At 38.7% G+C, this 11765-nt stretch overlaps 1 protein-coding gene across 1 annotated transcript in view; it reads right to left on the reverse strand.

Moving 5' to 3' along the window:
• The window catches only part of Slx4ip (SLX4 interacting protein), a 143013-nt gene extending 131312 nt beyond the window's left edge, over positions 1 to 11701 (reverse strand). Inside the window, 2 exon segments of the mRNA XM_070006743.1 lie at positions 3458 to 3515; positions 11495 to 11701. Coding sequence (XP_069862844.1) covers positions 3458 to 3484 — 27 coding nt within the window. The 5' untranslated portion in view covers positions 3485 to 3515; positions 11495 to 11701.
• Between the last annotated feature and the right edge of the window lie 64 nt (positions 11702 to 11765).

The following is an 11765-nucleotide window of genomic DNA, read 5'->3' on the forward strand; positions in this document are numbered from 1 at the left end:
TGTTAAATATCAATTTAAAATGATTACTAGAAATTCTTCAATAAGAAACAACATATAAACAACAAATGAATCAAAATCAGTCTCAATAAAATTACAAATTATTTTAACTTGATCAATAGCAAAATCCCTACTTCAACTTCATCTTCATAAAAATATGAAAAATACAGTTAATGTAGGAAATACTTAAAATCTATAGCTCTTAGTACATTTACTAGGAGAAGATAGATTTTGATGGCCATCACTTCAGTTTTTGCCCCAAGAAACAGTAAAAAGAGAGTAAATTCATCCACGTAAAGGAAGGAACTAATATAGATAATAAAGGAAACCAATGAAATAAGAAGTGCATTAGAGGGGGAAAAAAGTCAAAACTAGAAGTTGGTTCTCTAAAAAGACTAATAAAATAAACCTCTAACCACACTATCAATAACCACCTCTTTGGGGGCTAGGAAGGTGGCTCAGTGGTAGAGTGCTTGCCTTGTATGCCTGAGGCCCTGGGTTTGATTCCTCAGTACCACATAAGCAAAAAGAAAGTGGCACTGTGGCTCAAGTGGTAGAGCGCTAGCCTTGAGCTGAAGAGCTGAGGGACAGCGCCCAGGCCCATAGTTCAGGCCCCAGGACCGGACCCAAAAAACAAAAAAACAAAAAACCCACCTCTTTGGAAGGTTCAAGTTTGTCTGAATATCTGGAACCAGGATATAATAACTAAGGAGTGGAGAGCTGGTATCCTAATACCCTAAAAGTATAGATGATAAAAAGCACTTGTGAACCCACTTCAGTTAATCCAGAGTTGTGAAGAACTTTAATTAGTATTATTATGTGTATTTTCAATGCCTACTACAATGGTTGTAACATGAATACATAATTTTGAGCTATCCTCATACAATACTTTCTGGTTTGAAGGAGGCACCAGGTGGCTTGTGCCTGTAATCCTAGGTACTCAGGAGGCCGAGATCTGAGGATCAAAGCCAGTCAAGGCAGGAAAGTCCATTAAGACACTTATCTCTAATGAGACAGCAAAAAGCTGTATGTGGAGCTGTGGCTTAAGTAGCAGACTATTAGCTTTGAGCAAAAATGATCAGGGATAATGGACAGGCTCTGAGTTCAAGCCCCAGTACTGACCCCTCCCACCACTCCAGTCAGTCACACACACACACACACACACACACACACACACACACACACACGTGAACACACACACACACACACACACACACACGTGAACACACACACACACACACACACACGTGAACTTTCTAGTTTATATGGATAAACTTGTCCATACTCAAAACTATAAATTTCATAGGACAGGAGCTATTTAGTAGTTTATTTTTATTTTTTACCTTATTCCTTTGAAAAATGGTCACCTTAAAAAAAAAATCTCAGTAAGTCCAACAAGAGATTTGTCTTCATGGATACAACTATAAATCCTCACCATCCTGTAGCATTTGGTTCTTTTTGCAGAAGGAATTCCAGACTCCCTTAACTCTGGACTGGCCTGTTTTGTCCATCAGAATGTACAAATGGCAGCTGAGACTACACTGTATAACCTTCTGATCACTAGCAAATCACATTGCTTTACTTTTGCAACTCTTATCTGGCTTCTCAAACCTCAGACACATGCTAAGAGAAGCCCAAGCCATGCAGAGTAGCTGTGTGGATAAGAACTGACATATAGACCCAGGTGAGACCCCATCCATAGGCAGCCTTCACTGGACTGCCAGGAGAGGGCTGTGCCACCTTTGATGTTCCATCCAAATGGAAGTGAAGCCTAATATCAAAAAGAGAAACCACCCTGCATCTTGTACATACATTTTTCTAATTTGGGAAGGGGAAGGAGAAAAACAAAACGCTGAAACAAGGACACAGGATGACCCGTTGCCAACAATGATTCCCACAAGACAGTATGTTAGAAATGAACTTTACAACTTTGGGGGGAGGGGGTGGTATGAGGAAAGGAGTAGGGGATGTGGGGGAGGGAGGGGTGGGTGGGAGAACAACAAAGGAGGGGGTAACAATGCGCAACAAGAAATGTACTTATTACCTTACTCATGTAACTGTAACCCCTCTGTATAGCATCTTTACAATAAAATAAAATTTATAAAAAAAGAGAAACCACCCACTGAGGCCAGGCAACTGGAGAGATAATAAAATGGCTGTTGTTTGTGTGTATGTACGCACATGTGCATGTACTTGCCGGTCCCTGATCTTTCTCCCTCAAGGCTGGTGCTTGTACCACTTACACAACCTCCTCATTTACATATGAAACACAAAGATACAAGAAGCAAATACTAACAATGAAATCTGTAAGCACTGATTTGGTTAAAAATAAGATAAAATTGCAATATTAAAAAGATTTCATCTGGTCAATAAACTACTATAATTCATACTTTGATATTTTCAACTGACACAGAGAACACTAGCATATAGAAAATTACCTAAAGAATACTCAACGTATATGAACATAGCTACAGGAACTTAACCCTTGGTTGATTCCTCTCTCCTTTCGTACACAATCCTCCCATTCTTTTATATCTAAGTATCAGCTCCAATCATCAAGGGATAGAGAAGGAATATTTGTTTATAAGATGAAAGTTACAGAATGTAGCTAAAAAGAAATCTTATTGGCATATATTCACGTACAGCACTGCCATCTGTTTCTTTTACTCTGACATTTTATCTGATGTTATAAAACCATGCCACAGATGCACAAAGTATACGACTAAATGATAATTTTTAATATTAAAGAATAAAATATAATCAAAAAGCATCTTAGAGCTGGGTGCCAGTGGCTCACACCTATAATACTAGCTACTCAGGAGCCTGAGATCTGAGGAGCCATGGTTCAAATACAGCCCAGGCAGGAAAATCTGTAAGACTCTTATTTCTAATTAACTGCTCAAAAAAGCCAGAAGTGGCTTTGTAGATCAAGTGGTAGAGTGCTAGCCTTGAGCAAAATAGCTCAAGGAAGCACCCAGGTTCTGAGTTCAAGCTCCAGGACCAGCATCCCCACCAAAATAAAGCATCTTATACATAAGACTTTAAGCAAAGAAGGTCTCGTTAACTATATGTACTATTTTCTCCCTATCTCAATCTCGATAGAGGGCTGGGAGTTGTGTTCAGGGTCTCATGCTCACTTGGTTTGTTTGCTCAGCTGGCACTCTACCACTTGAGCCTCATCTCCAGCTCAACTTTGAAATAGTTATTTTGGAGATGGAGTCGCACAGACTTTTCTCCTTGGGTTGATTTGAGACTTCTGAGTAGCTAGGATAACAGATGTGAGCCACTGAAACCCAGTTCTCCATCTTACTCTTAAAACAAAACATGTTAATATGCCTACTTAAAGGTTTTAGTCCCTAATGTAAAGAATAGAAAGAAAACTCAGAACTTCCACTTTTAATTAACATAGAATTCACTTTTTTAACCAACTTTTTTTAAAGGGCTATTAAGCATTACTTACTTTAATAACAAATTTCTTAGATGTCATGTCTTAGGGATTTCCACACAAACTACAGGATCTACGAAAGAAAAAAGTTACAATTTGGTAAATCAAAGTTCCTTAAGTGCTTTTCTTATAGAAGAATAGTTGACAAAACAATTTAATTTGTGAAATGAATATTTAGTTATAATTCTTAATCAAAATACTAGTAACTTGACAACTGTCTAAAGACCGTTTAAAGAAAAATTACTACCAATCCATCACAAAGTCTTTTTAAAAAATATACGCATAGGGCTGGGAAGGTGGCTCAGTGGTAGAGCGCTTGCCTTGCATGCTCGAGGCCCTGGGTTCGATTCCTCAGCACCACATAAGCAAAAAGAAAAAAGCCGGAAGTGGCGCTGTGGCTCAAGTGGTAGAGCGCTAGCCTTGAGCTGAATAGCTGAGGGACAGCGCTCAGGCACAGAGTTCAGGCCCCACGACCAGACCCCCCCCCAAAAAAAAAATAAATAAAAATATAGGCATAAAGAAAACAAATCATTTTGAGAATAATATTATCTGGATTACACTAGAGATATCAAAAAAACCCACTAAGTATTAATATATCTTATGAAGATACAAAAGCTCTCAACAATATGGTAGCAAACCTACTTTAGAATCAAATAAAAAGATTATACATAATAACCAAGTTGAATTTATTCCAGGAATAAGAGAGTGCTTTAACATCTAAGAATGAAACAATATGCTATTTCAGACATTCATAGAATAAAAGGAAAAATGTAGTTGGTCATTTCAAAGATATAAAACAAAAGTTAATGAAACCCCAAACACTTTAAAAGACTCTAGCATGACAGGAACAGAAGGGTATTCCTTATCCTCACTAAAAGCATCTATGAAAGACTTAATGCTAAAAAAAAAAAATCATACTTAATGATGCTGACTAAATGTTTTCACCACCAGAAGGGAGACTAAATGCTCCTGTTTAGGGTACTGACCTAAAAGGGAGTTTCACAAAACAATGGCATCAGGGGTTCACCCAAGGATTTCCTTGACAGCTTAGACAGATGGTTCTAAAGTCCATAGCCACAAGCCCCATACCTGTTCACAAAGACTCTGATCATCAATTTTATGTTCAACTCTCTACATAAGTAAGTAACTAGGAACACCCACCATTGAAGGCAAGATTCTATTATGAAAGAAAAGCAAATATTTTTTAATTACTTAAGCTAAAACAAAGATTGTAGAAGGAAAAGGAAACTTTCCTTTTAAGTGAAGCTGGAGATAATGTACCCATGAAATAAAAGATAGCATTTAAATAAAAAGGGGCTTTTGGGAAAAATATGACAGATGCAACCTCCTGAAGGAGTAACTTTCCCAGAAACGTTAGCAAAATGAAAATAAGGGAAAATTAAAGGACCCGTTCAGAAGACCAAGCAAATAGACCCCTATTTGGTCCTATCTCACAGTGGAGACATAAAGAATCTTAAAAAATGCTGGTTCAGGGGACAAGAGCAGAGAGAGACCGCAAAGGAATGGATACAATGATTGGCTCCAAATCACCCAAAACAACTCTGGAAGGCGATGGAGAAATACAACCAAAGTTCTGACAAAACTTCTCAACTTCCAACTACACTTAAATATAAGGAAGTTCTAAGAGAAAGTCTTAAAAAATATCATGTTCCATGAATCTTTTCTCAGAAAGCTACTAAAGATGCATTTCACCAAAATGAGGAAATTAATCAAGAGTGAGAAAGATGTGGGTCTACTGGAGGGCTAAGATAGAAGGGCTGAGAAAAACCAGGTTCCTAAAAGGAGATCCCTGCATAAAAGCTTTGGGTACAAGGAAGAATCCACTGGATCAGACAGACAATGGTGTCTAGGAGTAGCATGTTCTAGACTAGGTGTACATGCATGCAATCAATTATACAACTGGTAGGAATGTGAGATTGAATTGGGACAAGTATATAATAAGTTAAACAACTGAGTATTGAGGCAACTAACTGGTTCCAGAATATACAAGATCTGTGCAAAAAACTAAGAATACTTACAAACAGCACTCTTTACAACAAATACTGCTCTAAACAATGTTACAATTAAAACCACATGAGAAAGATGGGGAATATGAGTCTGTATATGCATATACAGTGGGAACATGAGAGATAAAGGGAACAAAAGTTACATACATGCTGCAAATATACATAAAAATAATTACCTTCCCATTAAAGGCCCTCTCTCCAGTTGCCTTCTGGAGAGAGCAGCAAGCTCAGAGCTATCGGCTAAAAGTCTAAAGTTATGAACATTTTTATTTTGCTGCCTATTTTTACAAAATTCTGGAAATCTCCAAAGAGATCAAATGTCCAAAGGTGAATTACAAAAGCACAAGGAGAAGCTGAGGCATATCATGAATCTCACAAATAAAGTTTGTCCTGTGTTGTACATTCTTAAGCCCAGTTAATCTGAAATTCTTTCACCAAGAGAACATTGATAATGAGTGACCCACCAAAAATATGTGTGCATGTGTGTCATGAGAGGGGACAGAAAGCTCTAATATACTCAGGAAAAGTAATTTGGGGAAGGCATGGAAGGAGATTACCCAATATCACATGATTGTCCTGTCATTTAAATACAGAGGAGAGATAAACTCTGTAATAAAGGAAGTCAGTGACCTTCTAGATTATTCTGTGGGAAAATCTAGGGCACTCTGAAATTCCCATTTGTCTTTCTTTTAGCATTGCTGGCCTATGTCACAAATGAAAGCAGCCACCCCAGTTAAAAAGACCAGATATTAACTTTAGACTTCTAATGTCTGAATTTCAAACTCGATCTAGAAAATTAAGCCCCTATCATCCTGAAAACAAAACTCACAACTTTGTAGCTATGGGAGCATAACACCAAACACTCCAGAACTTTTGGGGTTACAACTGTAATTCAAGAATGAAAAAAAAAAATCCAGCCAGGTGTAGTGATGCAGCCTATAATCCCAAAACTCAAGAGGATTGTAAATTGGAGGTCGTCATGGACTACATAGGAAGACCCTGTCTCAAAAAGCACAAAAAAAAAAAAACAAAAAAAAAAAAACACTTCACTACTGGCCATTCCCTCCCCATTACAACATATACAAACTATATTGTCAAACAGATCTAGGCCAGGATTACCAGTTTTATCTGTAATTCTAGCTCCTCAGGAGTTGAGTACAGGTTCAAAGTCAGCCTGGGAAGAAAAGTCTGTAAGACTCCATCTCTAAAATATCTCTAAAATAACAGGCAAAAAGGAAGAGGCATAGCTCAAATGGTAGAATACCAACCCAGCAAATATGAGGCCTGGAGTTCAAATCCCAGTTATTGGCAAAAAAGGGAAGAAGGGAAAGCAAGAAAAAAAGAGGGGAGCGAGAAGTGGGGAAAGAGGGGAAGAGGAAGGAAAAAGAAGGGAGGGAGGAAGGGAATAGAAGCAGGAAGTGAAAAAAAATCAGTGAACAGGACAATAAGGTTTTGCCTGTAATCCCAGCTACTCAGGAGGCTGGGATCTGAGGATAACAGTTAAAAGCCAGCCTGTGCAGGAAGTCTGTAAGATTTATCTCCAATTAACCACCAGAAAACCAGAAGTGGCACTGTGGATCAAAGTGGGAGAGTACTAGCCTTGAGTAAAAAAGCTCAGGGACACTGCCCAGGCCCTGAGTTTCAAGCCCCATGACTAACAAAACAACAACAAAGAAAGAAAAAATACACCAGTATCAAGAATGAAATCACAAACTTTAGTAAAAACAAGAAGAAATGAAAATGAGCAAAATTCTTACTGGTGACAACTTACAGCTTGAAAAATACAAAGCCAATGTGACAAAGAACTAGTTTTTCATATTCTTCAGGCAGTAACTTTTAACACTAATGTATGCTTACAGAAAACAAAAACAAAAGAATTCCCAACAATGAAAAGAAAATGCAAGCAACAAAAAAATTAGGAAATATTTTCTTTTCCTTGTCATTCAATGTAGGCCAAATATTGAAATTCTCTACCAAGATGAATTCCATGGGCCAGTCCTACTGTTTTTTGTCACTCTACCCTCATTCCAGTGTGATACCCTAACTACTGGCTGGGTGATCTGGCCTCCATGTCACCTGTGTCCACAGTTTTCTTATAGGCAACATCTAATTACTACTGAATCTTGAAAAAAGGACACAGGCCCCACACATGGTAAAGGAACATCCACAGGGTCTAGTGAAACACATCCCTTCAAATTCTGCCTTTTTCTCTGACCTCTAATTTTCTTATGTATGATACAGGATAATAATGTCTAGCTCAAACTTCCTGTGAGGACTACATGAGATTAAACCTGTAATTACTTGACCCAGTGCTCTACATACAGTAGATATTCAATCTTAAACAGAGGAACCAAATGGACATCACACAATCAATCCACTTTGTAACCCGAGATCCTTACCACCTACCAATAATGCTTTTCCAATCACCTTCCAATAATCATTAATGCAATCTTCTTAAAGTCTAATCTTTTCAATTAAAAAAAGAGAGAGGGAGATGAGAACAAATTACTAAGAATGGAGAGATGAAAGGATTAAGATATAGCAGGAGCATGGGAGGATTTGGCAGGGAGAAAGGTGGTGGGTGACAAAATGGTTTGGCATCCTGAGTTCAACGGTAGCACACTACTGAAAACTGAAGAAATTCCACACTAAAAGAGATCTTACTGTATATCAAATTTATTTTTAATTACAAAAAACTCCAACATTTTCTAGAAAACAAATCAAAACAGCAACTCAAATAATTTTCCTGTCCAAGATATTATAACCATATTCTATATTATCCTATAATTAACATTTTTAAACAGTTCTGATTTATTTGAGCACAACACAGCAACACTATTTTCTTAAATGATGCATTCCTTTTTTTATATTAGAAGCAAAAATATTTTAATGGCTCATAGCCTGTAATCCTAGCTATGTAGGAAGATGAAATCTGAGGATACTGGTTTGGAAGCCAGCATGGGGTAGCAAAGTTCATTAGACATCTCCAGTTAATCACCAAAAAGCTGGAAATGGAGCTGTGGTTCAAGTGGTAGAGTACTAGCTTTGAGAAAAAGAGTTCAGAGAAAAAGTGCTCAGGCCTCCAGTTCAAGCCACAAAACCAACACTAAAAAAAGGTATATCAACTAAAATATAAGTGATATTTTCTACCTACTATAAAGGGGAAACTTCATGCTATTGTTGACTTGGCTTTGCAAATCTCTACTTTGCTGCCTAATGAAGTTTCAAATGGGCACGGATTAGTGTCTACAATCTTTAAAAAGTATAAATAGTAGAACTTAAAGACTTACAGCTTACAATGAGTAGATATGTACATATCAAAAATTGCAATCATAGGGTTGGTGATTCAGGTTATAATCACAGAATTCTGGAGGCTAAGGTAAGATGGCCAGTTTATATCCAGCCAAGCCAACAAAGCAACACTCTCCCCCAAAAGACGTAACAACTTTGGTGGTGAAACTTATGATCCCAGCTACCAATCCTAGCTAGTGAGGCAAAAGGATAGGAAGTTTAAGTCTAGCCTGGAAAACTCAGCAAAATACTTTCTCAAAAATGTTAAGAAAAAGGACAGTGTATATGTGTTTGACCGCCCCCCCTTACAAAATTTAAAAAGGGAGGCAGCAATCTACATAAAGTCAACACATGCATCCCCACTCACTGGCCTACTCTTAACAGTACTAGAGTTCAAACTCAAGGCCTAGAGCACACTACACAAGCACTCTACCATTGAGCTACATACCCACACCTTGCATTCTAAAAGTAATGTTTCATTTCCAAAGCATTAATTCGTGGACTACACAGAGGGAAGGGAAGGGTAAAGTCCCAGCACAAACATGTCCTACCACTGTTATCTTTTGGTTTCTCTGTATATAGAAAGTCTGACTACCAAATAATTAAGCCTTTTAAAAAAAATTCAGGTTAAGGTTTTTGTTTTTGTCAGTCTGGGAGCTTAGAGCCTTAGGCCTGGGCACTATCCCTGACTGTCTCTGAGCTTCTTTTGCTGAACACTAGAATTGTATCACTTGAGCTACTTCTGGCTTTTTCTGTTTATATGATACTGAGGAATCGAACCCAGGGCTTCATGCATGCTAGCAAGCACTCTACCACTGAGGCACATCCCATTACTATTTGATAGGCACTTTCTGGCATTAGCTTATTAAACTTTCACATCAAGTCTATGTCACAGAAGAGGATCAGGGATACCAGAGGGATGAGATTTTATATATATAAAATGGCCCAGAGCTGGTACATGGAGAACACAGAATATGAACCCAAGAATTGTGGTTCCAGAGTTAATTTCCTTACCCAGAATGTCCTGCAATCACTTACAATATGCTATGTAGTATATGAGAATCTGAAACCGTGAATATTGTTGTGTAATACTTTTCTTTTTCATATTCACGCATGCATGTACCTAAAATTTGAAAAATTCACACAAGAATAAAGCAATAATGATCTTCATTATTCTTTTCCCAACTAATACAAGGGAGAAGAGTTCCAAAACTCATCTGCTGAGGATTCAGAAGAAATAAACAGCAAGGTACTATAAAGCCAGTTTATAACACTCCTAATCCAATTCTTTACACTGCTTTCAAAGTCATAGTTTAAGTAAAACCATGAGGGAGGAAAAAAAAGTCTTAAAACACAAACAGATAAGGCATTTTTCTACTTTCAAATACCTTATTTGAAGTTAATATCTTATTTGTAAATACCTTATTTGAAGTAAATACCTTATTTGTAGTTCCTTATTTACACCCAGTCTCAATTTCTGCTATGAAGTCTGGAATCTAGTTTAGACGCTCCCAGATGATTGCCCTGTGCAGCCAATGTTGAGAGCCCCTGATTTCAATTTCTCATTAAAGAAAGACACAGAAGAAAACTAGGAACTACAAAATATATGGTACACCAAGGCCCAAGATTATGTAAAGCAATACGAAGTTGTGGCTCACACGCACACTTTTAAGTTCAACTTTCAATAACTTAAAAGTGAAAAATATGAAAGCAGGAATATAGAAAGTGAGAAACACAACATTTTAATGCAAACTAGTAGCAAATTGGAAAGAAAAATTCTTCATTTTGGATGTTGTCAACAGAGGTTACATAAAAACAAGACTGCCAAAATCTCTTTTCAACTTTTCAGAATGCTAAATGGGAAACCTGACATTAAGACAACAGACCCAAAGCATAGGAGAATATGCCAAATATCCACTGAATTTAAAACATGTCATAAGCTGGTAATATGCCAAGAGTCTGGATAAAAAGCACAGGTGGTGTGGATGGGGTGTGGGGAGAGAAGGCTTTACCTTTAGCCTATGTCCTAAAGCTGCACTCCTTCAGCTTTAGATTTGAAATGAGACTTCACGTATTTTCTTACAAGTTCCCGGGTGATGCTGACCCGACTGGTAGATGGGAGGACATTTTGAACAAGGTCCTAATTTGATACCACTGGTTGTAACTTTAGCTAGTTGACTCACAAATAGGGTTCTATGCAATCAATAGGGGAGGGAATAGAAAGCGAGGATTAGTTCTGCGGGGCCTCACACTGTTTGCAGCCCCAACCTACTAGCCTGTCAATGTGATCGAACGAAAGAGATTGTTAAGTGAATGAATGAATGAATGAATGGGACGTCCATACACACACAGTCTGCATTTGCAGTTTTCTTAGTTTTCTAAGATGCATCTTAGTTTTCTAAGAGGTCTCCGTCAGTACCCACAGACGAGGGAGGCTACAATCTGATTCCAAACACCCACACCCCTTTCATCGGGCATCACTTTGCCCAGAAGTAGAAATTTTCCAAAACAAAAAACCACTTCCCTTAAAGCCAGGGCTTCTTGAACCCCGACGCGGAGCCACTTGGCGGCTCCCTGAAAATCACAGAGGGGGAAGCACTCGAGATGATTCCTGGAAGTTCAACTTCAACGCAAAAACAACGCAGAAGCCAAACACCTGGGGGGAGAGGGTACGGGCGGACAGCTCCGTCCCAGCGTGGACGCGCAGGGGCTGCCGGGAGCTCCGTGCTCTTACCTACCACGGCGGCGACAGTCCCGAGACACCAGTGTCCCAGTCACCGCCTGGGGACACTCGGGCTTTTGAAAAGCATGCCGGGGCGGCGGAACCAATCTCCAGGAGCTTCTGAGGTTTGGATTTCCGGCTTCCTTCCTCTTTCCCAGGAGTCCTCGCGCGTCTCCGGGAACTGAAGCCCGCGCCCAAACACAAGCTGATCCTAAGGAGCTTCACGTCCTCGTGAAGCCACAGCCAGAACTTAAGATGGCGGCACAACGGTAGCTGAGATTCC

The sequence above is a fragment of the Dipodomys merriami genome, unplaced genomic scaffold (assembly GCF_024711535.1).
Source record: "Dipodomys merriami isolate MVZ:Mamm:240054 unplaced genomic scaffold, mDipMer1.0.p SCAF_7, whole genome shotgun sequence".
NCBI classification, from domain to species: Eukaryota; Metazoa; Chordata; class Mammalia; order Rodentia; family Heteromyidae; genus Dipodomys; species Dipodomys merriami.